Below are 24,529 nucleotides of genomic sequence, written 5' to 3'. Positions count from 1 at the left end.
TTCCGAATTAATATCGCGCTCACCACCGGTGAGCCTCATCGCCTTCGGCCCACTCCTTCTCGACATAGCCGAGTTCCTTCTTCACCCGGGCAACCGTAGACGGATCGCCCATGTTCTTGCCCAGGTTGTCGCTGATCTTGATAGCTGGGTTGCCGTTCATGCTTTTGAGCTTGATAACAATGTTCAACGGCGAAGAGCCCTCAAAGTCATTGGTCAAGTTTGTGCCGATGCCAAAGGATGCACGCATGCCACAGCTATCGGCCTTCTTCTTGTATTCAATACATTTGTCCACATTGAGCGAGTCGCTGTAGCAGATCACTTTCGAGAATTTCGGTAGCTTTAGGACTTCCAAGTAGTGGTGAGATATTTTGTCCGTGTAGTCAAGAGGAGAGCCAGAGTCCTGTCGCACCCCAATGTAATGGTCGGAGTACGGTGGAACAAATACTCTCAGAAAAGCATCTGTGCCGAAGGTGTCAGTCAAGGCTAAACCGGCGTTTGCAGTGCCCATTGTATTGAGCCAATAGTCCATCGCCAGCTTGTTCGCGTTTTTATAGTCCTGCGTTATGGCTGCGATTCCCATCATCCACTCGTGTCCGACCGTGCCGATTGGTTTGACTCCAAATTCTCTAGCAAACATCACATTAGACGTTCCCAGAAACATCTCGCCGTTGTTGGCCTCCTTGGCAGCTTGGCACAGCCCCTTCATTACGAGACGTTGGGTTTCCAAAGACCGTCTTCTACGGGTGCCGAATTCGCTGAATGCACAGCCATTGGAAAGCAGTTTGGCTCCTTTCTGCCTAGCTTTCTCCAACTGTCCGTCGTTGGTCCACTTGGTGTCCACATATCTGAAATAAGCTTCCGAGATGAGAGACAGTAGTGGAATCTCATATAGCGTGACATCAACCCATTTTCCCGTCACCTCAAGACCGAATTCCTCCGGTTTGTCCACGTTTATAAGTTTCACTTGTTCAGCTGGTCGCAGCTTGAAATCCTTGATAAAATCAAGATATCTGGCAGGCAAAAAGGGCATTTCTGCTTTCAGATAGTCAATGTCGCTCGGAGTGAACCTGAGGGAGCCCAAATGGTCAATCTGTGTGCGCAGCCAGTTCAAGGCAGCTTCGTTCAGTTGCATCGACGGAGTCCTATTGGTATACCCAAAGACGGCCTCTGCATTTGGCAGGTTAACATAGATCGCTGCGTGCATCGTGATCTTGTATAGATCAGTGTCCAGCAAAGAATTGACGACAAAAGTCATGCCGCAAACTATGAGTAATTGATTGATAAAAGAAGTATTTTTTATCAACTGAAAAATATATTGCGTACATACACTAAAATACACTATCTTCGCCCAAATTTATTATTTCGTCGGATCTCGTCACTCTCGTCGCTTTCATCTCAAACTCATTCAGCCCAAACACTTTTAGCCCGTAAAGAACCACAACTTCTTTGTGGCCCCAGTTGTCCTCGACAACCAGCACGACGTTTTTCACCGGGAACTCGTCCAAGATCATAAGGATCTCGCGCGAAAACGGGAACGTTTGGTAGCTTTGGCCGCCTGATGCCTGGAATTCAAACTCGCTCACCTTGGCGAGCCCGCGAAGGTGCGAGAATACAAGATCCTGGTTGTAATAAATTGCGAGCTTGTTTCGTAGCAGTTTAGCTTGCTTGGAGTTGGCCGGCTCTACTAGAAGTGAGACGTGGCGCGGAGCACACTCGGCAAGCGACGAGACGCGTGGATGGTACAGACCGACCTGACGCAGATACACAGGCTCGCTCAATTGGACCCCAAACGTGATCGGAAGGTCCTGCGCCAGAGCCTGCCAGTACTGCGAACTGTCCACCAAAACGTTTGCCGGCGAGTTTTCCGAGCTCGTGAGCTCGACATTGTTCAAGCCCGTCAAAGTACGCTTGTGGCCCTGTATGGTTCGCCTTATGAAATCAAGCCAACCGTGAAGAACACGGTCAACAACTTTTGTGCGGACGCGTTTCAGCTTGGGCAGGGTGGTGTACTTCTTTAAAACCCGAGCGCCGCGATCGTAGCTCGCGTAGTTCGAAATACCGGCAACACGCGGCTCCAGGCGCTGGTTGAACTCGTGTTGCACCAGTCGCGACAGTGTAGTCTCTATCTCCTGCTCGGAGTAGCCTGCTGATTGAAGAGCTTCGAGCTGAGAACTCACCGAAGATATCTGAGTATCCACTTTTTCCAGCACCTCATGCGACATCTTGTCCGTCAGCTTTTCGATTTCGAGCTGCGAGATTCGCTCTTCCATGACAGAATCTAGATGCCCCATCTTGTCAGACACCAGTTGTTCTAGCTTTTCGTCCAAGGATTCTTGGAGAAACTCGATGACAGCATTCTGCACGAGATGCTTGATTTCGCGATCCGAGATGTGCTCGTTCTTCTGTAATTGCTGTATTTGCTCTTCGATAAGCTCCAATTTGTGCACATCATTGTTATTATGCGTATTGGAAAGCTGCTCCAATCTCTCACCAATTTCGCCAAGCTTCTTCTCAAAACCTCTGAACTTGTGATGCACTAGCCCCAGATCCACTATATTGTCGTAGTAGCTGCCAGCGGATGCCAGACGCGCAATCACCATCAGGAACAAGATCATGACTAGCACAGGAAACGTCTTGATGATGTACACGATGGTTTTGGATTTCAAGAACGCAGGAGGCTCCACGTCCGGTTCCTGCATTTTCTCTTCTTCGCTGGACTCAACAATGGTCTCGTCAAGAGACTCATCATACGACTCTTCATCCTCATCCACCCACTCCTCGTCAGATTCATTGTCCGCGACTTCTGGCGAGTTTTTTTGCCTGGAAAACTGACGATTCAAGTACTCGACGTCCTGCCGTCCCAGAAAACTCGCCTCGTCGTCCGACGCCGACAAATCGAACCCCGACGCTATCTGCTCTAGCTTGTCTTGTATTTTCATGCGCGAAACAAATAAACAAAAAATAGTTAGTTTTTACCGGTCTAAGGTGTAAATCAGCTAGCTACGCGATGGACTAGATGCTATATCCCAACTGCTCGTTGGTCTCTAGAGGAGAAGGTTGTCTTCCATGTCGTAGAATATGTTGCGCAAAAAACGGTCTCCGGTGGTGTCCAGGAACTCCCACAGCGAGTCTGAGATCTGGCAATCAGTATCCTTTTCGAGGACGTCGTTGCTAGGCGGAGCAAATGCCATTCCGTCTGTCGAGTTCTGCTTCTGTTGCGAGCTTAGATTGCGCAGATACTGGTCTATACCAATGGTTCCTTCTAGCAGCTCACCGTCGGAAAGGTCAGTCGGTTGCTCTCTCGGCGACTCGAGATGGCACAGAGCAGCTTTTGAGATCTGCTCAAACGTGTCACGAAACAAGCAAGCCGAGGGCCATTTCTCGGCCATCACATACAAGATGCTGGAGCAGGCATTGATCGTCTTGTAAATCGAGGACTCCCGCTTCCATTTCAACACGCCTAGCCCTGCGTCGAGCCAGAGACAGTATATAAAGGAAATGCCAGAGACGAAACAGCAGTGCATGGCTAGCCAGGTGTAGCTGAGTTTTCCTTTCGCGTGGATGTTTTTGTAGTTGATGCAGATAGCGGAGGCGGACTCTGTGAATATCTTGAACCAGTCAAGAGCTTCTTTGGGGGCCTTTTCTCTCAGTTTTGCGACTTCTAACACCACCGGCCGGAGCAGAAGAAGCATGGAATTGTGGTACGAGATGATGGACCAGTTGTCTGTCTCAAACGTTGAGACTGCATCATCCTTGAATGGGAACGTCGCCATCCAATCGTTCAGCTCCACAACTATCTGCACGCGCGTAGCCTCGATGTCCTCTCGGTTCCCCAATAAATGTGCAGGCTTATAAATGAAGGTGCAGATATTCGATTGTATTCTCCGCAGCCGCGCGACATGACAGGCCACTTTGGTATCCTCCGAGTACTGAGGGAAGGGCGCGTCGATGTCCGCATCCGAAATGCTGAACGGTCTGCCCAAAACCAGGGCATTGATTCTCTCCATCCCGTATGCTGACCAGAAAACACGTGACCTGAGATCCTCGAGTTTTGGGTCGCAGTTGCGGTACGGTTTGCGGTGAAGACCCAGGGCCACCGCCGTTCGAATGGCAAGTCCTGTGGTCTGCCAGCACGAGGAGCCGTCAGGCATTTTCTGGGCGAAAACGGTAATTAGCAAATACGCCTGGACTGCGCGCAGAGTAGTGGCTCCAATGACCGAGCCGATATTTTCGAACGCTTTTTCGTAGTAGCTCCGCTTGTGGGATGTCTGAGTGCGGTCTTCGAGAAGCTGTGTCCCTATGGCAAAAATGATATAAACGAAAAACAATGCCTCTGGGTCTTGGGAGTCGTCGTTCATCACTTGGTTAAACATTGTGATAGTGCTATTCCAGTCCAGAAACGGGTACTGGCACTGAACGTAGTTCTTGTAAGCCGTGAGAAAAGCGGAGGCAAGTCTTTTTGAGGGTTTGGAAAAGACAGTTTGTGGAGGCTCGGCCTCTTCAATGCTAGAAGCAGCGGTGTTAGGCTTTGCGGTATAACAATTGATAGACTCGCTGATGGTCTTTGCAATGTAGTAGGCACTGCTTTCGCCCAAATACCTTGATTCGCCCGCGGCTTGCAAAGTGATATACCCAACCTGTTGAGCGAGATCAGATTTGTTGGGAGCAGGGTTCTGGAACTGTGGCTTTTCTATTGAACTTTCTTTTCGCATGTCATCAACCCTGGCCAATTGGGCAGTAAGCTGCTGCAATTTTGTTTCCAGAATCTCCAAATAGTTCCGTTTGACTTCTCTTCCCGTAGGAGGGTCAATCACCGTGCAATCGATTCCGAGCTTGAGGCAGGCAGAGCAGCTAGGATACTTCCCGTCGCATTTTTTTCTTCGCTTCTTGCAAAAGCAGCACGCTGCCATCTGATGTTTTCTTCCTGTCTTCCGCCTCAGGGTCCGCTCTGCCGTTTCCGACTGCATTGGATAGTCTGGCACTTGCGGAATTAAAGTTTGCGAAAGATAAGATTCCATACCTTAAATAACAATATCTCCGACGCTATCTTATCTGAAAAATTCTGGCGGAAATTCCCGTTGGACGGATGATAAATATGATGACATATGAATTTAGCTAAGGACCATGTCGGCATATCGTCCAAGAGAAGAACTACCGCCACTGGGCGCACTGTGTCTTGATTACACTGATGATATCCACCGGCCGCCAGGCGATCCGCTGAATGAGCTGTCTTACCACTTTCCAGTGATCCACGAAACAGTTAAGGAGGCCACTGTGTGGAACGTTGTCAGAAAAGACGAGTATTCAGACGAGACACTACAAAACTACATTGACGCCTGCAACCGCCTGAAGCAAAGAGGAGCTGTTGGGGTGATCACCTCCTGCGGCTTCTTGGCTCAGGTGCAAAACCGTCTAGCTGCCGCGGTGGAGATTCCGGTTGCAACCAGCAGTCTTATCCAGGTGCCGTTTGTCTCCATGGCGATAGGCTCAGCAAAGCTTATTGGAGTTTTGACTTTCGATGCAGAAGTTCTAGGCAAAGCTCACTTTCGGGGTCTGGGGATAGGCGAAGAGCTTCAGTCCAGAATCGTCGTCAAGGGATGTCCTGCTGGGGGAGTTTTACGAGGAATGATCATAGAGGGAGACCCCTACGTTCACGAGGACCTGGAGAAAGAGATGGTTCGTATTGCAAAAGAGCTTGTTGAGGATAATCCGTCAATTGGGGCGATCGTTCTCGAATGCACTCAGATGCCACCATTTGCACGTGCAGTTCAGAAAGCGATAGGTTTGCCGGTCTATGATGCAATCACAATGATCGACTGGTTTTACTCTGGCTTGGTGAGCAGAATAATTCCCGAAGATGAAAGGAAGCAAGACGGGCTACGTAGAAGACGCAGAAGCACTAAAGAACTTAAGTAGTCTATTTTAGATCTGGTACAAAAACGTTTTTCTCTCGTATCCTCTTCCCGAAAACGAAAAAAAGGTACGGAATTGGAATCATTCCCAAAGCAATGAAACCAATCAAGCTGGCGCCCCAGTGGACATTCAAGGTGACAAACAGCTGTTTCGCAAAAAGCGGGAAGGAGGCGGCAAAGATGGACCGCAGAAACGTGGCCGCCGCTATGGCAGATGCAGAGTACCATCTGTAGGTGTCTATGAGATAATTCAGGCTTCCTTGAAAAGTGGTTATGAAGCCACAGCCCATCATCATAATGCCCAAGCAAGGAATGGGCCACGGGATGTGTGGAGAGCAGGTCCACCCGAAAATAAATATTCCAGCGGGCATTAGCCATCCCAGGATCATCATCACTGGAAGCCGCTGTTCCGGTAGCGGCTCCCCATTGTTCTTTTCCACCAGACTGGCGTACCGATTGGCCCAGATCATGTTTCCTACGCAACCAAAAAGAACTCCGAGCAGGAGCGAAATGCAGGGTAATGTCCCTGTCGTTCCTTTCCACCCCTTGGTCAAGTAAAATGCTTCCGAAACATTGGTGAGGATCAAATAAAATAACCCGTAAACGTAGCTGGCATATAGCGCCATCAAAAACACAATGGGGGTGAGCAGAATAGCAAACGGCCGCACCATGTGGATTTTGACTAGCTCGCGAATGTTCAGGTCCCAAGTATCCAGTTTTGAATGTATTTCCCATGATCCTGACTTCAGGCGTTCTTTTTTCGCCTCCCGTGCCAGCAGAACAGGCTCGTATGTTTCATGCAGAAAAATGCAACAGATGGCAATGATGCAAATACTCAGCCCTCCAATAAACCACTGTGGATTCCTCCAATTGGTTTTCATGCTTAATAAGGACCCGACAGTAGGCCCCAGAGCTGCTCCGTTGATCACAAAACAGGCATAGAATGCAAACGCCGCTCCTCTCTGCGCTGGCGACCATATATCTCCAAGAACACCGCCCGATGCTACAATTGGTGCTCCAGCAAAAAAGCCACCCATGAACCGGGTCACCATCATTGCACCGAGGCTGTACGAGATACCGGTTGCAAATGTCAGCATAGCAGACATAAGGAATGGAGCAAATATACTAATTTTGCGGCCGTAGATCTCTGACAGCGGAGCAAATACCATAGGGCCGAAGGCTATGCCGAGGATGTACAGAGAAGTCAGAAGTAGGACCACTTCTCGGGATGCTCCAAACTCCTTCCGTATACCGTCAACACAGTACTCGAAGGACATGGTTGTAGAGTTGAATTGCGCGCCGAAGGTGGTGAGTCCATAGAGCACTGTGTGTACCAGCTTTTTTTTCGTGCTCCAGTTGATTGGTCTCCGGGGACTTTCCGGTTGGAACTGGAGCATCTTGCCCTCGTCGAGCTGTAGATGCCTATCAAAATCAGACTTGTCAGTCGAGACGGTCTCCAGACCGACCTCAGAGCTGTTCTTTGACATGTGGGGGCATTCAGTGATACTACTCCTTTAAAAGGCCGCTGTTTTGCGATCGACCATAAATCGACGTCTCATTCCGAAGCGTGTATCTCCGACTGACGAAATCTTATCGATAAAAAATGTCGGACATTTTGGCACAAAATCAATCGAGATAAGAAATGATGGATGCCAGACCAGTATTTATTGCAAAGCAAATTCAGCTTTGCTAGACAAAATGAAAGAACGCAGCGACAATAAGTCAAAGGAAACGGTCTCCCAAATTGAGATAAACCCTGTTCTCTCAACCGTCGTTTCGCTCGACGGACGCGAGATCGAGATCCACCAATTGGATGCCGACGTCGCTCTGCAGTACCATCAGGATGCGATGGATCTGGTCTTGGACCCACAATTCGAGCGCAAGCTGTTGCGCAAGATAGACTGGTGTCTCATGCCGGTCATTGCTGCGCTCATGTCCTGCCAGCTGATGGACAAAACAACCAACTCCTACGCTTCGATCATGAATCTACAGAAGGACCTCAACATGTCCGATAAGGAGTACAGCTGGGTCGGGAGCGCGTTTTACTTTGGATACCTTATCTTCCAGTTTCCAGCAAACTTGCTGCTGCAGAAACTTCCTCTCTCCAAAACTCTGGGAACAGCAGTCATCATCTGGGGTATCGTTTTGATGTGCCATGCAGCCTGCTCTAATGCTGCTGGATTTCTTGTCTGCCGCGTGATTCTCGGAATCTTCGAGGGCTTCATGAACCCTGCATATGTTCTTCTTACCAGTCAATGGTACCGCAAGAGCGAGCAGTTCATGCGTGCCTCTATCTGGTGGGGATTTCAGGGTTTTGGCACTCTTCTGGGAGCAGGAATCGCTTACGGTCTTGCAGTGCACCGCTCAGGTAACTACTCTTTTGCCTCCTGGAGAATGTTGTACATCATCACCGGAATCATCACTATCTTTTTGGGTGTTCTCTCTATAGTTCACGTTCCGGATTTGCCCGTTAAAGCATGGTTCTTGAACGAGACAGAGAAGAAGTACTGTGTTGAAAGAGTGAAGGGAAACCAGCAAGGCTTTGGAAGCCACAAGTTCAAGCGCCACCAGGTGCTCGAGGCGCTCCAGGACCCGGTCTTGTACTTGTTTTTCATTTATGGAATGTCCTATGCCATCCCCAACGGAGGCTTCACCAACTTTGGCTCCATTCTTCTGAAAGGAGACTTTGGCTTCTCCACACAGAACGCGCTGCTAATGGGAATGCCTGGCGGAGCCATTGACATCGTCTTCCCGATCTCTGTTGCCTATCTCACTTATCGCTTCTTGAACAACCGCCGGCTTATCTCGAGCATTATCGTTCAGCTAATCGCAATCATCGGGATGTGCTGCCTAAACTTCGCGGGCCCCAGGGGGTGGCGGCTGTTTGGGTATCTGTCTTTCTACATGGCAACCTCTGTCTCCGCGAGTATGGTGTCTGTTCTCTCGTCGAATGTCGCTGGAAGCACGAAGAAGGTCACCTTAAACACGTTTTATCTTGTCGGCTACTGTGTGGGCAACATCATAGGGCCGCAGACTTTCATCTCCTCTCAGAAGCCGGGCTACGTTGGGGCCAAGACGGCAATGCTGGTCAGCTTCGCCGCGGGACTACTTTGTATCGTGTCGCTCCTGCTGCTCTACACGCACAGAAACAGGATCCGCGACCAAAAGCGGGCTGCCCTGGGCGACAAGTACCAGATCCCAGATACCATTGCTTTTGCCGACCTCACCGATATCGAGAACCCGGAGTTTAGATACTCTTTATAGCCAATGTGATTTAATGTGAAACCAGGAACCAGGTTATGCGACGACTAAGTGTGGAACTCCCCTGTGCCCTTACAGGCTCGCTTCTGGTGCATCCAGAGAACTGGAGTCAAATATCCCATCTAAATTAGCTATAGTATCTAGTAGATATTGGGCGTTCCTCAGGAACGGAGATCAGCCCCTGTCCCTCCTTGAGTCGAAATTGGACCGCCTTCAGAAGCTCATAAAGCAAAGACAGCACAGGCGTGTCGACATTGAGCTCTCTGGCAACCCTTAACAAGTTGCCCAGGATCACCTCCAGCTCAATAGGATTGCCCTTCTTCACATCCACACGCATCGACGGCTCGAACCAGTCGCCGTCGTCGGAGTGGACAACAGTGTTGATCACGTCCTCTGGAAGCTCGACACCGTCGGCTTTGGCAACCTTCACAACCTCTCTCATAGCAGGAATAGACACGGACTCGAGAGTGCCGGAGAGATCCAATCTCCCAGTGTCCACGCCCGTGAGAGCACACACGGTGTTCAACGTAGCATTGTACACCAGCTTTCTGTATCTGTACCATTTGGCGTCCTCAAAGTAAGAGACGTCGTTCTTATCGTTGCTGTAGAGGGAAATGAACTCCTTTGCCTTTTCCACCTGGAAGTCCTTGTCGAGGTTGGGATTGTCGAACACACTGATAACAGCCTTGTCTGGCTGGATGTGCGAAATGACACCGTTATGGTTGTGAGAGCCAATATGCGAGACTCCAGAGAGACAGACGTTTTCTGGGTACTTCTCAATGAACGGCCTTCCCAAGTCAAAGCCGTTCTGCACCAGAACCACCACGGTTTTTCCAGGAGTGATGACAGGTTCCGCGAGGACCTCAGGTTTGACAATGTCAGGAAGACATTTGGTGGAAATCACAACGTAGTCGTAGGTAACTCCTGCTTCGCCTGCCGCAGCCACGGACTCGTACACGGCAGCCGGTTTCCAGCCCTTAATGGTGCCGTAGTTGCACGAGTTGATCTCCCAGCCTTGATCCTTGACTTTTGGGTAGTCTCTTCTCACCACCACAGAGAGATTCGACTTGCCAGCATAATCAATACCGTAGGCCACAATGGTACCAACACCGCCGGGTCCTATAAGAAGCACGTTCGGTTTAGACATTGTTGTTCAAAATTAGGCATCGCGACATATTTATAGCGTCCCAAACCATTGTGCCGGACAAATCGCGATTGTCCAGATTTGGTGTGGCATATCGGCGGAAGTTTTGCATCGGGGATTTTTACGAAGATAAGATACTGAGATTTCCTAAAACGTAAAAGTCTGGACTATTAAAGTCGTTCCGCCGTACGGCACTGCTGGGAGGTCGCAATAGGAGGACTAGGGCTGCTTTTTGGTGGAGCTGCTATAGAAGGTGCCACATCTCAGCCATCTGTGCTACACAGCCCCTAAACATACTGTTGTGCTTTATCGGATAGATAGCATAGAGAGGTAGTTAACATTTTTATTAAATAGACAACTTCATCATCAGCTGGCTCGGACACAGCGGTGCACTACCTTGTGTACATTAGCCTTATTCGGGTCCAATCTGAGTTCCATCCCCTGGTGCATCTTTTTGCTCAGAACAATCTCTCTCTTTCTGTTGTTCCCAGGGCTTCTTACGCTCGCTTAGCATGCTGCTGGATGAAAGCTCCGGCCCAAGAACAGTATCTGGTATTTGTTTGATTCCCGGAATCGGCTTGTTGTTGACGATAAGATCCACCAACTGCTCGTAGTTCGACGAATATGGGATTTCCTTCGTGTTCCTTCCTTGAGGCTCTTGGAGTTTCCTCGTGCTCTCCCACTTTCGATAGTCATCAAGATCTAGAATCTCTCCTGTTTGCGAACAGAAAAAATACACTTTTGCCTGCCATACCAACTGTTCCTTATCTTGAGGTTTGATTTTAGAGACGTCGAAAACGCCCTCAGATATATCTTTAGAGATCTCGGGATCGCTCTGGCTTTGCAAAATCAGGTACTGCTCCATAACCTGCTTGAGACCGGCGAGATACTCCTCGTTAGAGTCAAAATCATACCTGGAAAACTCCTCGTAGACAGAATCCATGAAAATCGAATTTTAAATATTTCCGTAGCTATTAATGTACATAGGATGCCTACAAAAAAGGAAGTAAATGCATATAGTTTCGAAGGATCTTCTTCCCAAGCACATCGAACATTGCAATATCAGACATCGTCATCAATCCTCGTAGAGTGTTGTGGACCAGTGCCTGCGCATCCGTGTACTCCTTTTCAGTTGGCCTCTCTTGTGACGTTTGTCGTCGAAAAACGTTGCTTCCCTGTTGTATCTCTCTTAATACTGATCTCCCTCGATCTCCTTCTTTTCCAGCGGGTTGTATCTCAAGAACTTTTCGATCAAGTCCACATGCGTCAACACCATCCGTCTACAGCAATATCTCTTTAGTTTCAAGCGGTCTAGAGCATCTCCTTCAGTCATGTTGTCCTCCTGAAGATACTGCAGATAAGTCTCCCATTTGTCGCCCACAACTTTGCCGCAAGAGAAACACCGGACAGGAATAATCATGTTGTTAAAAATTTTCAGTACCAAAAAAATTTAAAAAAAATATATTCATGGTGCTTTCTGATTGGAACCTCAGTTTTGGCGCTGGTGGCCGTCTTCTCGGGCGTGCACAGCTCGTTTCCACAGATTCCAAATTTGCCATTGTGCCCTTCAGGTCACAGATCAAAGTTTACTCCCTGGCCACCCGTCAGTCAGTGCGTAGCATTAGACTCGACCTGGATCTTTCTCTGGTGGTGGATGCTACTCTCAGCGCCCAGGATCCAAACCTTATGTATCTGTTTACGAGGACCAACAGTGTGGTTGTTGTCAACTGGAGAGAAAAGCTGATTTCGCCGGTGGTTGCCACCTACAACTTACAGCTGCCTGCCGAAATCGTGAGGTTTGTGCGATTTGGAGCCTCTGAGAACGAGTATTATTTTATCATTGGCAAGTCCACCGCAAAAAACCAACCACATAGTCGCACTTTGTTGAGATCCACTAATGACTCTCAAATTCAGGAGATATCGACTCTTAAAAACGTGGTGCTTTTTGCCATGTCCGTTGACAGAAGCACAATTGCATACCTCACCAATAGAAACCAGTTATACTTCCAGTCCGGAGACGGTCCTCTCGAGATGATCCAATTTGCCTACAAGACACCTATTACCTCCTTGGCCGTCTCCAATGCAGAGACCCCGATGATCGCTCTCGGAACCTCATCAGGCATTATTCAGCTTATCTTTGTTTCAGATAATACCAGACCCCAGCGGCTGCTCAAGTGGCATATTGGTCAGATCAACTGCGTTGAATTTAGCACAAACGGTGCTTATCTGTTATCTGGAGGTCAAGAAAAAGTTCTTGTCTTTTGGCACCTGGAATCGGATAATCAGCAGTTCCTGCCTCGTTTGAATGGAGAAATTGTGGATATTGAGCTTTCTGCCTCAACAGAAGAATTGTATGGCGTTAGTTTGCTCTTGAACGGCTCCGATAGAGAGTTTTTGGTTCTAAGTGCGGTAGACTTGACTTCCAGATTGAACGTCAATGGTGTGCGCCCTAAATTTGCAACACATATTGAAACCATTGAAAAAGACCGTCGGCGACTCGCAAAGAGCAGCGTCGTGTTGGATGAGGACACTCTGACAAAAATCAAACACGATTTCTCTTCTCACTTTGAGGTGCATCCTGTTTCCAATCATTGCTACTTTCCCTATGGAGCACATCTCCAGTCGTACGATTTTATCAGGAACGAGCAAATCTCGGTCATCACCGCTGCACCAACAATCCAGGCAGGTAAGGTCCGGAGCGAGACATCAATTCAGGATCCAGAAATTGAGCAGTTTGCCTTCAGCTGCGACGGAAAATGGATGTGCACATTTGACAAATTGCAGCCTCCAGAAATTGACAACCTGCTTTCTCGCAACGACGTTCAATACGCCTTGAAATTTTGGAGCTATGTGGACGGTAAAGATCGAGGTGGCTGGTCATTGTCGACAAAGATTATCAATCCTCATGGACCAGGGGTTGACGTGGCGGCGGTGGCTCCAGCGCCACCATCTTACAACGATGGTCTGGCGTTCGTAACTGCTGACGTCAAGGGGGGCCTGCGTCTCTGGAGACCACGGGTGCCAAAAGAAATATACCAGAAAGTTGGAAAGGACAAGAAACTACAGCAAACCGCATGGACTCTGCGTAAAGTTCGCAACGGAAACGAGCGCACGGATGCTCAAAACGTTAGCATCTGCTGGTCGCCAGACGCATCAGTGATTGCTACTGGCCAAGAGATGAACATTAGTCTCATTGATGTGAACACGTTCGAGGAGACACCAGTTCAACTCCCATCTATTGCCGGCTCCAGGGTGCGGTGTCTGAAAATTATCGACGAGTATCTGGTGATACTTGCCCGAGACAGACTGGTCTCGTTTGATCTGCTCACGTTCCGGGCCACAGACCTTGCCGTGAAAGTCCACACCCAGCCTGGAAGTCGCAATTTGTTGGCTGTTGACGAAACCCGAGGAGTTTTCTGCTTTTGCGTGAATTACTATACAAAGAGTTACAATTTGAGATCTCGAATTTTTGTGTTCGAGCCATCAAAATTGCAGCCGCTCTACGTTTCCGACCATGACACCGGTATATCCAGTGTACGGTTTGCCCCCGGAATGTCCTCATTTGTCATAGTTGATACTGACTCGCGCATAGGAACACTGGGCGCAGGTGTTTCCACTATGCAAGAGCAGAAAGAACTTGACCGCGCGTACGAGCTCAGCGCCCTCCTCAACAATGCCAAACAAATGGCATCCATTAGGAAAACCGAGTCAGAAGCAGAGAACGAGAGAAAAGTGCTCAACTCGCAAATCTTTGAGCCAATTCTTGATAATTTGGAAGGACTTCCGCTCGAGGCCCTATTTGATAGAGTGATGAAAATTATTGTGTAAATCAATGAAAATTATATTTTAATAATCATGGGCACTTTCGCAAATAAGACGTTTCGTTCCAAGCGACAACAGGCGGAATTTGAGCGCTCCTTCATAGGCCGCTATCAAGCGCTCATCAAGAAAAACTCATTCCTCTATCTCGGTCTTCCGATGATGTTGTCCGTGGCGTTTGGTTCGGTTATTCTCTCTAAATTCACAGCATTGCGTTACGAGCAAAGAGATGAGAAGGTAAAAGAGCTTGACGAAAACCAAGCCCTTGACCTAGCCACAAGAAGACGGAAGGTTGATATTAAAGAAGAGTATTACAAACTACAGGGTCTCTTAGATGAGTACCAGGACTGGGAACCAAAGAGAGTCGAAAGACTTCCTGGGGAATCCGAAAATGTGTTTTGAGGCAGTGCAGAGACCTTCCTCATACTAAGAAATCTTTTTAGGAAAAAAAACTGAAAAAAGCCAGTCAGATCAAATGGTTTCCTTTTCGTGTGAGGTTTGCAACGATACGGTCGTCAAGAAGAAGCTTGCTCTGCATCAGAGACAATGTCATGGTGCATACTTTACATGTATTGATTGCAATGCTACCTTCTACAACAATGACCACAACAGTCATACCAGTTGTATAACCGAAGCTGAAAAATACGAGAAGGGCTGGAAAGCTCCTAAACTCAAGTCTGTCAAGAGCGAACGGGAGCTTCAGAGACCTCACTCGTCTGAACCTGAAAAAACAAACAATAAGCAAAAATCAAGGGCCAAGTCCGCTGAGCCATCGCTTGCATCGTTCGTTTCTGGATCTGAATCACTCTACAAAGTTCTCAAGAAGGCCCGCAAAGGACTCAAGAAAGATAAATCCGAACTCCTGAAGTCGCTAAAAGTGTCTAAGAATGCAGACGGTACCATCACTGTCTCCCTATGAATAGAGAATCCCTCATGTAAATTTAAGATACACTCTATTTATTTATTCCACTTTCTTGTTGAGTGATCTCCCCAACTTGTTATAGAAGTTGTAGAGTGTATTGGCTGGGAATGTCAGATTGTCCAGCAGATAATCCGGCAGAACTTTTTCAAGTTTCTTGACATTCTCCATCCACTCATTGCGCTCTGACCCCGATTGGCTCTCCTCTTGCTTGAAGATTGGAATATAAACAATCTCTCCGGCTCCCGTCTTGCTGATCAAAAGTTGATAAATCAAAAAACAAGTCTCTCCCTGCTGCTTCATCTTGAATATCATGTTCTCAGCGTCTTCGATGTATTCCTGGCATGTGAGGCCTGTTAACAGTTCAGTGATCTCCAATTTCGTGCCCATAAGATCCAGTTCTGCCACTGCATTGTCAATCTCGGATTGGTTAGAGCCGCGTTTCGCGCTCAGCGACTCAATTTCGGAGCTTAGACGTGTGTTCTCACGTTTGAGGGTCTCAATTTGCCGTCTCAATGAATCCGTCTCCTTGGAATTCTGCTTGCTCGCCTGCAACGATTTGATACTCAAACGTAGTTTTTGGTTTTCTTTTGTCAGGTTGTTGATTAGCGTCTCACTAGTCTGATGCTTTCGTTCGGATAGCTTTTTGTAATCTTGAAACATTTTTTCAGTTTTGGATGTAGTTAGATCGTTGAGGATACTCGTAAGCGTCTTCAAGTCCTTACGCTGAACTAACTGCGACACGGCAGCCTCCGAAGGTAGCCTGAATTCTTGACGCGCCTTTGTAGGGGAAAGCAGTGTGGGGCGCTCCGGGCTATCAAATAAACGCTTTGATGGCGTAATCAGTGGGTTTTCAAGCCCAAGTATAGGTGAGAGGGGCTTTTTATCACCTGGGTTTTTGCTACCCTCGCTTTGTGGTTCCTGATTTTCTTTCTGATCGTGAATCGCGCTAGGATTACCCATTCCGTCTACGTTGTCGTTGTCGTTGACCTCAGCCTCGAACACAGATTCTCCCAGCTCATTTTCGTCTCCTTTAAGCGTCTTTGCTCTAGTGGTGCGTTTATTGGGTAGTTCAGCGCGCTTTGTTGTCCTCTTCTTTGGCATGACGCGTATCAAAACAAAACAATAAAATATCTACATACTTTTTTATCAACGCATCTTTGCACCTGCCCCTAGCATGTATCACTATGTCAAAGTAGACCACCATGCCTCTGTGATGATACCTGCTTCAGTCTTGAACTTCATGACAACTCCATAGGATGCTGAAAGAGTGGCCATCAAGGCCAGCTCGCGACTGAGAAATGACGTGTGGAACTGATCGTCTCTGTGAACGACGTCTCTGTACATCTCGTACACCACTTTCGCCCAGAATAGCACAAATCCAACCACGTAGAATATCAACGGCGGCGTCGACACAATTGACACCATCATCAGTGTCACGTTGTATAGTATGTGTATTTGCAGAATGATGTACTGAGAAAATGATCTGAGCCTGTCCAATGGAGGACCCATAAGATAGAGGACAACTCTTTTCCAGCGTGGTATGTCCTTGATTTCACTTATACGCGGAGCTTCTTCTTGTTTATGTCCTAATAGATATGAGTATATCCTTTTCCGGATTTGGTCGATGGTGTGCTGAGGTGGTAGCATTGAAGCGGATATTATTTCCAGGGCTCTAGCGAGTCTTTGCTCCTGCTCCTTATCTCTTTCTTGAGTCACAACCAGACCCCTTGTTACTGTGGTATGGGTATTAGCTGTGTTTGGAGGCCCTGCCGGAGGGCTGTATGTCACGGAACGATGGCTCATGGGGACAAAAAAGGGTATACAGTTTGCCGCTGAGTTGAAAAATGATAGTCGTTAATTATTTGTCCCCGTCGTACAGTTTAATTATCCGAAAGATGCGCACGACAGTTTCCTAGTAGGATGCAAACATATCAGTTCGCCACAGGCCTCCTCCGATCCTTCTCCCAGAACCCTTTTCCCAAAATAAATCAATCTTCCATCCGTACACCGTAAAACATATCTCATGCACTGAAGAATTTCAGAAACCAAAAGATTGTTGCAGGGAACTTCCTGGGAAATATTCGACAGCATTTGCAAGACTTCCAAGAATGGCATTTCCCTTTCTTCGGTCGCGATCAAGATATCGGCTGTACATCCTGCTGGCAGTGTTTGTGTTCCTGACGTACTACTACTGGCCAGTCAACCAGATAGAACAGTTGTCCGATTCGGTGCACAGATCGACTGTTCAAAGTAGCGGTGGGGACGCTTCAAAGGATCCCGGGCAGCTGGCAGAAGAAGAGGATACTCGAATTTATCGCATCAGTACGGAGCCCTTACGCGTTAACTTCAACCCTGACACGAACGAGTTGGAGGTCCCAAAAATCATAGAAATCGATTCGGTGAACGAGGCATTGAGCTCCTTGAACTTGAAACCATTACGGGAGAATAGTGATCCCCAGAAGCCTTCGCAGTCTCTGGACAAAGTGAATTTGCTGAGCGAATTTATTACCAGCAGGGATTACAAGCCTCTTCAGTCAGTGAAGGGTTTTATTGGCAACATCGATGTGCCGTCCACCTCTAACTATTACGATCTTTCATGCTCGGATATTATTTACAAGCCTGAAGAAAACCGGAACATCGAATATGCGGAGCCTATACTCTTGACAGACGACCTAGCTAGCGCTCGTGAATCTCTGCTGTCAACAGAATACAAAAATCTGATCACCATGGGTGACAAAGTTGGCAGCCGTGTGGCCGAAAATTGGCGTCAATTTTCCGGAGCATCTGTGTGGCTTCCTGACGAGGAGTGCCACCTGATGGCTAGCCGTATAATATACGCACCAAACACCAAAAGTAATCCCGTGGCTTCGTTTATCAGGCTTCAACTATTTGATGCCAACTGGAGAGAGATCACAGGTAGACGGATCAGATACAGCGATATCACGAAACAGGAGATCGATAACGTTTTGAGAGACTACAACGAGGCGCAGGACGACTCCTTGCTGGACAAGATCTCGATCAAGTTTCCTACCGTTCTCGATATTCCGTTTGATCCAAAAGTGAACGCAAAAGAACTACTTGGTCCCGAAGACCCACGCATTCTGTTCAAAGACGGAGAGTATGTTCAGGAGCCGGTCATCTTCTTCAATATGCTGGACAACGGCAAACGTACTATGCATGCAGTTTTCCCGCTGAGAAAGCCCAATCCAAAGACTCAAAAACGCGATCTTGTGAACTTCAAGATATCGGGAATTGCTGCATCCAGAACACTTTCCACGGAGAAAAATTGGGCCCCCTTTTTTGACTCAATCCGGATTGGAGATTCATCGAGGACTAAAGGCTACGTTCAGTTCCTTTACACGGTCGATCCTCTGGTTGTGTTCCGTTGTAGCCTGGACAATGGTAAGTGCGAGAAATTGCAAGACAACATTTACTACTCTTCCTTTGCTGGAAATGCGTTGGGATTCATTCGTGGCGGTACAGAGCTAGTCCCCGTGCCAAGACAGATCTTACAGAAACAGAGCACCGGCAGCACAGAAAGCAGGCTACAGATGTGGGTCGGTTTTGTCAAGACTCATATTGACAACTGTGGATGCGGAGATACCACTTATAGACCAAGCCTTATGGTGCTGACCAAGGACGACGGCGTTTTCCGCGTTGATCTGATGACAGATAGCATTGACTTTGACATAGATGTCTTAGCATGGGATGAGAGGGACTCCAGATGCGGAAGCGGGCCGAATGTCCTTACGCCAAATGGCATCTCGTTCTGGAACATCAAACATCCGGAGGATAGCTCGGGAGATTCAGACGGCGTGCCGCAAGGACTATACAAAGACTATATGGGTCTTACGATTAGCGAGTCTGACGCGAACATCAAGATCGTATTTTTGCGCAACGTGTTGAATTACATCCTCGGAATACATGGCATTGGCAAGCACAATCTCGGAGAGTATGAGCTCAATGAAGGGGTTTCGGAACGCACAAAAAAAGTGAGCGACTGTATGCTTGAGGCCTCGTACAGCTACTGCAAGGCCTATGCCAGAAAAAAGTCTGCCGGTAAAGACATGGGCAGTAATATATAAACGTGTTGGAGTATTGGTAATATTCTTTTTTTAATTGGCCTACTACTGCAGCTGGAAAATTTTCAATTTTTATTCTGACTAATATTTTTCACCGATTTATTTGTTTGATCATGCTGAAACATATCTCCAATGTGCCGAGCACAGTTTCGCGCCGACAGTTTAGCTCACAAGCTTCTGCGCTCGAGAAGCTCAACAAATATTCCTCAATCCTGACTAGTTCGAAGTCTCAGGGTGCCTCGCAGGCCATGTTGTACGCTACGGGGTTCAAAGACGATGATTTCTCCAAGGCACAGGTCGGAGTTGGTTCTGTTTGGTGGACAGGAAACCCTTGCAATATTCACTTGATGGATTTGAACAATCGGTGCAGTGAGTCTGTGAATAAGGCTGGCTTGAAAGCCATGCAGTTCAACACAATTGGTGTTTCGGACGGTATCAGTATGGGTACCACTGGTATGCGTTACTCGTTGCAGAGTCGTGAGGTGATTGCAGATTCCTTTGAAACCATGATAATGGCCCAGCACTACGATGCGTGTATCGGTATTCCCTCCTGTGACAAGAACATGCCTGGTGTTCTCATTGGCTTTGCCAGACACAACAGACCGTCCATTATGGTGTACGGTGGTACAATTCTCCCAGGTTCGGGAACCTGCTCTGGAGTCCCGAAGCAGCTCGACGTTGTGTCCGCTTTCCAGTCGTACGGACAGTACCTGAGTAAATCGATCACCGAAGAGCAAAGAAAGGATATTGTGCGGCACTCCTGTCCCGGTCCGGGATCTTGCGGCGGTATGTACACTGCCAACACGATGGCCTCTGCTGCTGAGGTGATGGGCATTTCTCTTCCGGGATCATCTTCTGCACCAGCCGTCTCCAAAGAGAAGATGGTCGAGTGCGACAACATCGGAGAGTCTATGAAGACTTTGCTCCGTTCTGGTTTGACTCCTCTAGACATTATGACCAGACCGGCGTTTGAGAACGCTATTGCATACGTGATTGCCACTGGAGGCTCTACTAATGCTGTTTTGCATCTGCTGGCTATTGCCAATTCCGCTAATGTCGACCTCACAATCGATGACTTCCAGGCCATTTCCGAAAAGACTCCATTGCTCGGAGACTTCAAGCCTTCTGGAAAATATGTGATGGCAGACTTGCAGAAGTTTGGTGGAACTCCTGCTGTGATGAAGTATTTGCTGAAAGAGGGCATTCTGAATGGTGATCTTCCAACTGTCACCGGTAAAACTATGAAGGAGAACTTGGAGAAATTCCCGGAGCTTCCTGTTGACCAGGATATTATCCGTCCCGTTTCCAACCCAATCAAGCCAAGAGGACATTTGCAGATCTTGAAGGGATCGCTTGCCCCTGGTGGAGCTGTTGCCAAGATCACTGGTAAGGAGGGAACTTATTTCAAAGGCAAGGCCAGGGTGTTTGAGGAGGAGCAAGGATTTATTGAGGCTCTTGAGCGTGGAGAGATCAAGAAGGGTGAAAAGACCGTCTGTGTGATTCGTAACGAGGGTCCTAAGGGAGGCCCAGGAATGCCAGAGATGTTGAAGCCCTCGTCCACTCTGATGGGTTACGGTCTTGGCAAGGACGTTGCTCTGCTGACAGACGGACGTTTCTCTGGCGGATCGCACGGATTTTTAATAGGACACATCGTCCCGGAAGCGGTTGAGGGAGGACCAATCGGACTGGTCAAGGATGGAGATATTATTGTCATCGACTCAGACAACAACTCCATCGACATTCTGGTGTCAGAAGAAGAGCTCGCCGAGAGAAGAAAGCACTGGAAACGTCCTGCGCCAAGATACACAAGAGGCACTCTACACAAGTACACGAAGCTTGTTTCCGACGCTTCCAAGGGGTGTGTCACCGACCTTTAATAGAGGAGCATGCTTTACTGTTCTAGAACGAACATTAACCTTTTACATCTATTTATTGCAGACTATATATCCCGAAGGAATAGTTGAGAATAAGATCTAATCAAGGCGGTGTAATTCTCTATAATTTTGTTTATGTCAAGCGAGCGAATAAACGAGGGAGAGTCGTATCTCGACCCCTCTCTCCCGCCACAGATGGACCTACCCGATCGGCAGGACGATGTTTCAAATACAAGTTTGCCTCCAGTGACAACGAAGCCCCGCAAAATCACCCTGACGAAATACACCATCTACGTTACCACGCAGAGAATGTACATTGTTGGCAGCAATGGCCGTGAAACGGTGTTCAGGATCATGGAAATTGACCTCACCTCTGGAGATAAGCTGATTATCATGGAGGACAATGTTTTTTTCACTAGAAATGAGATCATGGACGTCCTCAACGGACTAGAGGAGAGCAGCGAGGGCGGTCTCAGCAAGAAAATCACCGCTGTCGGGCTTCTGGGGTTTATAAGATTTACCAAGCATTACTACCTGTGTGTGGTGACAAAACGGCGGCCAGTGGCGATACTCGGAGGATATTATTTGTACCACATCGATGCTACCGAGCTAATTCCCGTTGCTAGCAGCCCCAAACGGCCAGATCGGAACTCGGAAGAAGCTCGCTACATCTCCACATTTCAAAATATTGACCTTGGAAAGACATTTTACTACAGCTACAATTACGATCTTACCAACACGCTGCAGGTCAATTTTCTGAAGAATAAAAGACAGTCACTAGGTCTGAACAAACAGGACCTTGCCAAAACATTTGAGTATCACGATCGCTTTGTGTGGAACTCGTTTCTGCTCAAGCCTGTGTTCAAGACGTTCGACCGGGTGTACGACTGGTTCCAGCCGATTATTCACGGATTTATTGACCAGGTGAATATTTCGATTTTTGACGTTCAGGTATATGTCACCCTGATAGCTCGCCGATCACACCATTTTGCAGGTGCAAGATTTTTCAAAAGAGGCGTCAACGATCGCGGAGATGTGGCGAACGAAGTGGAAACGGAGCAGATAGTAAGTGACATGCTCACCACTTCCTTCCATGATCCGGAGGGTGGATTCTACAATAACCCTCGGTACACCTCGTTTGTGCAACATAGAGGATCGATTCCGCTTTCGTGGTCTCAGGAGACTGCCCCGAATATCAGAATGACAAAACCCCCGATCGAAATCAACGTGGTCGATCCTTTCTATTCCGCATCTGCTCTCCATTTTGATAATTTGTTCAAACGGTACGGAGCACCGGTGCAGATTCTCAATTTGATCAAACAACGAGAGAAGACTGCAAGAGAGACAAAACTACTGAGCGCGTTCGAAGATTGCATAAAATACCTGAACCAGTTTCTTCCTGAAAAGAAGAAAATCGACTACACGGCGTGGGACATGTCCAGAGCGTCGAAAAACCGCGGTCAGGACGTTATCGAGTGGCTCGAAAATTACAGTGCGAAAACCCTGGAAACGACAGGTTTCTTCCACAACGGAAAAACGCTTGCACAGACTAAACTGCAGCAAGGCATATGTCGTACGAACTGCATTGATTGCTTGGACAGAACCAATACCGCGCAATTTGTGATTGGTAAAAGGGCGCTCGGCCACCAGTTGCATGCCTTAGGGCTTATCAAGGAGAAGTATTTGGAGTACGACTCCGACGCAATCAACATTCTGACCGAAATGTTTCATGACCATGGCGATACAATCGCTTTGCAGTACGGTGGCTCTCACCTCGTCAACACATTGCAAACTTACAGAAAAATCAACCAATGGACCTCGCATTCGCGCGATATGATTGAAAGTGTGAAACGGTTCTACAGTAACTCGTTTGTTGACGCGCAACGGCAAGAAGCTATCAACTTGTTCTTAGGTAACTACGTCTACGAGAAAGGGCTCCCGATGCTTTGGGACCTGAACACCGATTACTATCTGCACAATGACTATTACGGAGTTCTTCTAAATTACAAACCAAGCTACACGCATTGGTACTCAGACTGCCATCTTGAATCACCCGACTGTGGCAAGGACGATGGAATGTTCGTGCCGAAAATCGACCCCTATCCAGGGTGCTTCGACAACTACTGGAACATAAAGTACGTTCCACGGGAGCTGACTAGTTTCAGCCAGTTGTTTGAATTTAACATGAATTCAACTCTGAGATTCAATGACGAGCAACCGAAAGACGCTTCCTCTGCGGTTTCGACACACTCAACAATGAACAAGGTCAAAGAGACAAGAAACAAAGCAAAGCAACGGATTCAAAAGCTGGCCTTGACTGAAAAAAATAGCATTTCCAATTTTTCGGAGTATGAATATGAGGGTTATGTGTCGCCCTTCAAGTCGAGAAAGCCACACAGGGAACTTCACTTCTTCGACCTGGAAGATATGAGCGATAACACGCAAGTTCACGAGTCCATAGAGCCAGAGTCCGAAGACCTTTTGGAGTTTTACCGTCATCAGTTCGAGCAACTGAGGTTGTCGGACCAACAGCAGGCACTTCGAATTGATAAGATCAATGAGGTAATCGAGGACCGCATTCTTCCGAACAAAGAGCTCCCTGTTGTTGATCTCGCAACTAATGAGCTTATCGGTGTGTCCGATAGTGATTCGCTTTTTGATACCATGAGTGTCGCAACGGGAAGCACCGATTTCGAAGTGGCGTGCCAACAGTACTCCAATAGATATCCAGTGGTATCGATTGAGAACCAACAGTGCTACGAGAAATGTGTGAGCCTTGACTTGCGGATAAACGATGAACTGACGTTTGATGATGTTTTGGAGACAAGCTCGAAAGTGGACTTTTAAGATTGTTTCTCTGTCTGGGCTCTCTTGATGGCTTTCATACATTCGATGGTGTTTTGTAGGGTGTCTGACTTGATCCATATTCTGCCGTTTGCGCCAATGGCGAGCTCAAACTGGTATTTTCTCATTAGTTTGGTCAGCACTGGAGCGTCCTGGTGTCTGAGTAAATATCTGGCGTAAGCCAACCGCACCTCAAATAGAAAACCTCCTTCTAGATGGCCAAATCCACCTTCTTTGCCTGTTGTTGCGTCGAAACACTCGAGCTCCACGTCAAGATCGGGGTCGACAGACGCAACGCGTGCATAAACAAGGTCTCCAGTTTTTAGTCTTGGCCTATTTTTCTTACTTGCATTTGGGAACGCGTAAAAGCCCAGCACGGCCGGTGTCGAGAAGTTTGCGAGCGAGACCTTATACGACTCCCCGAAAGAGCCCACAATGGTGCCAACAACGAAGTCTTGCGCAGCAGGCATATATCTTTTGGAATCTGCCTCCACGTAGGCTAGCGAGGATGAGCCGGTCTGGGTTTGCACAAGATACCCTGCGGTCGTCGGGTTGGCTATGTTGCCGGTAGTCTGCAAGTTGGGCCCAAGAACGACTTCCGTCCCTGTTTCCAGCGTAAAGTGGTCTCCGGGAATAACTATAGACATAGCAGGCTAAGAAAAAAAAATTAG

At 47.8% G+C, this 24,529-nt stretch overlaps 17 protein-coding genes across 17 annotated transcripts; 8 read left to right on the top strand and 9 right to left on the bottom strand.

Moving 5' to 3' along the window:
* Nucleotides 1-19: 19 nt before the first annotated feature.
* KL911_003138 (uncharacterized protein) lies at nt 20-1,255 on the bottom strand (the record flags this gene model as incomplete). The annotated part of the gene is made up of 1 exon (XM_043198285.1): nt 20-1,255. One exon carries the CDS (start codon nt 1,253-1,255, stop codon nt 20-22), a length of 1,236 nt encoding a protein of 411 aa, XP_043054089.1.
* Nucleotides 1,256-1,328: 73 nt separating this feature from the next.
* Nucleotides 1,329-2,939, bottom strand: KL911_003137 (uncharacterized protein; the record flags this gene model as incomplete). The annotated part of the gene is made up of 1 exon (XM_043198284.1): nt 1,329-2,939. The coding sequence occupies one exon, from the start codon at nt 2,937-2,939 to the stop codon at nt 1,329-1,331; it is 1,611 nt and encodes a 536-aa protein (XP_043054088.1).
* A 105-nt stretch (nt 2,940-3,044) lies between these two features.
* Nucleotides 3,045-5,018, bottom strand: KL911_003136 (uncharacterized protein; the record flags this gene model as incomplete). Its single annotated transcript, XM_043198283.1, has 1 exon — nt 3,045-5,018. One exon carries the CDS (start codon nt 5,016-5,018, stop codon nt 3,045-3,047), a length of 1,974 nt encoding a protein of 657 aa, XP_043054087.1.
* Nucleotides 5,019-5,124: 106 nt separating this feature from the next.
* On the top strand, nt 5,125-5,916 carry KL911_003135 (uncharacterized protein; the record flags this gene model as incomplete). The annotated part of the gene is made up of 1 exon (XM_043198282.1): nt 5,125-5,916. The coding sequence occupies one exon, from the start codon at nt 5,125-5,127 to the stop codon at nt 5,914-5,916; it is 792 nt and encodes a 263-aa protein (XP_043054086.1).
* A 1-nt stretch (nt 5,917) lies between these two features.
* KL911_003134 (uncharacterized protein) lies at nt 5,918-7,399 on the bottom strand (the record flags this gene model as incomplete). The annotated part of the gene is made up of 1 exon (XM_043198281.1): nt 5,918-7,399. One exon carries the CDS (start codon nt 7,397-7,399, stop codon nt 5,918-5,920), a length of 1,482 nt encoding a protein of 493 aa, XP_043054085.1.
* Nucleotides 7,400-7,610: 211 nt separating this feature from the next.
* On the top strand, nt 7,611-9,176 carry KL911_003133 (uncharacterized protein; the record flags this gene model as incomplete). The annotated part of the gene is made up of 1 exon (XM_043198280.1): nt 7,611-9,176. The coding sequence occupies one exon, from the start codon at nt 7,611-7,613 to the stop codon at nt 9,174-9,176; it is 1,566 nt and encodes a 521-aa protein (XP_043054084.1).
* Nucleotides 9,177-9,300: 124 nt separating this feature from the next.
* KL911_003132 (uncharacterized protein) lies at nt 9,301-10,320 on the bottom strand (the record flags this gene model as incomplete). The annotated part of the gene is made up of 1 exon (XM_043198279.1): nt 9,301-10,320. The coding sequence occupies one exon, from the start codon at nt 10,318-10,320 to the stop codon at nt 9,301-9,303; it is 1,020 nt and encodes a 339-aa protein (XP_043054083.1).
* Nucleotides 10,321-10,729: 409 nt separating this feature from the next.
* On the bottom strand, nt 10,730-11,260 carry KL911_003131 (uncharacterized protein; the record flags this gene model as incomplete). The annotated part of the gene is made up of 1 exon (XM_043198278.1): nt 10,730-11,260. One exon carries the CDS (start codon nt 11,258-11,260, stop codon nt 10,730-10,732), a length of 531 nt encoding a protein of 176 aa, XP_043054082.1.
* Nucleotides 11,261-11,784: 524 nt separating this feature from the next.
* Nucleotides 11,785-14,145, top strand: KL911_003130 (uncharacterized protein; the record flags this gene model as incomplete). The annotated part of the gene is made up of 1 exon (XM_043198277.1): nt 11,785-14,145. The coding sequence occupies one exon, from the start codon at nt 11,785-11,787 to the stop codon at nt 14,143-14,145; it is 2,361 nt and encodes a 786-aa protein (XP_043054081.1).
* A 27-nt stretch (nt 14,146-14,172) lies between these two features.
* KL911_003129 (uncharacterized protein) lies at nt 14,173-14,538 on the top strand (the record flags this gene model as incomplete). The annotated part of the gene is made up of 1 exon (XM_043198275.1): nt 14,173-14,538. The coding sequence occupies one exon, from the start codon at nt 14,173-14,175 to the stop codon at nt 14,536-14,538; it is 366 nt and encodes a 121-aa protein (XP_043054080.1).
* A 73-nt stretch (nt 14,539-14,611) lies between these two features.
* KL911_003128 (uncharacterized protein) lies at nt 14,612-15,055 on the top strand (the record flags this gene model as incomplete). Its single annotated transcript, XM_043198274.1, has 1 exon — nt 14,612-15,055. One exon carries the CDS (start codon nt 14,612-14,614, stop codon nt 15,053-15,055), a length of 444 nt encoding a protein of 147 aa, XP_043054079.1.
* A 42-nt stretch (nt 15,056-15,097) lies between these two features.
* On the bottom strand, nt 15,098-16,159 carry KL911_003127 (uncharacterized protein; the record flags this gene model as incomplete). Its single annotated transcript, XM_043198273.1, has 1 exon — nt 15,098-16,159. The coding sequence occupies one exon, from the start codon at nt 16,157-16,159 to the stop codon at nt 15,098-15,100; it is 1,062 nt and encodes a 353-aa protein (XP_043054078.1).
* An 81-nt stretch (nt 16,160-16,240) lies between these two features.
* KL911_003126 (uncharacterized protein) lies at nt 16,241-16,861 on the bottom strand (the record flags this gene model as incomplete). The annotated part of the gene is made up of 1 exon (XM_043198272.1): nt 16,241-16,861. The coding sequence occupies one exon, from the start codon at nt 16,859-16,861 to the stop codon at nt 16,241-16,243; it is 621 nt and encodes a 206-aa protein (XP_043054077.1).
* Nucleotides 16,862-17,166: 305 nt separating this feature from the next.
* KL911_003125 (uncharacterized protein) lies at nt 17,167-19,143 on the top strand (the record flags this gene model as incomplete). The annotated part of the gene is made up of 1 exon (XM_043198271.1): nt 17,167-19,143. The coding sequence occupies one exon, from the start codon at nt 17,167-17,169 to the stop codon at nt 19,141-19,143; it is 1,977 nt and encodes a 658-aa protein (XP_043054076.1).
* A 110-nt stretch (nt 19,144-19,253) lies between these two features.
* Nucleotides 19,254-21,017, top strand: KL911_003124 (uncharacterized protein; the record flags this gene model as incomplete). The annotated part of the gene is made up of 1 exon (XM_043198270.1): nt 19,254-21,017. One exon carries the CDS (start codon nt 19,254-19,256, stop codon nt 21,015-21,017), a length of 1,764 nt encoding a protein of 587 aa, XP_043054075.1.
* Nucleotides 21,018-21,209: 192 nt separating this feature from the next.
* On the top strand, nt 21,210-23,861 carry KL911_003123 (uncharacterized protein; the record flags this gene model as incomplete). Its single annotated transcript, XM_043198269.1, has 1 exon — nt 21,210-23,861. One exon carries the CDS (start codon nt 21,210-21,212, stop codon nt 23,859-23,861), a length of 2,652 nt encoding a protein of 883 aa, XP_043054074.1.
* A 34-nt stretch (nt 23,862-23,895) lies between these two features.
* Nucleotides 23,896-24,505, bottom strand: KL911_003122 (uncharacterized protein; the record flags this gene model as incomplete). Its single annotated transcript, XM_043198268.1, has 2 exons — nt 23,896-23,925; nt 24,002-24,505. The coding sequence occupies 2 exons, from the start codon at nt 24,503-24,505 to the stop codon at nt 23,896-23,898; spliced, it is 534 nt and encodes a 177-aa protein (XP_043054073.1).
* Nucleotides 24,506-24,529: the final 24 nt, after the last annotated feature.

This window comes from Ogataea haglerorum, assembly GCF_019207285.1.
Source record: "Ogataea haglerorum isolate 81-453-3 chromosome Unknown 81-453-3_NODE_8_length_489951_cov_95.815404, whole genome shotgun sequence".
NCBI classification, from domain to species: Eukaryota; Fungi; Ascomycota; class Pichiomycetes; order Pichiales; family Pichiaceae; genus Ogataea; species Ogataea haglerorum.
This window is presented reverse-complemented; position numbering and strand designations above follow the sequence as displayed.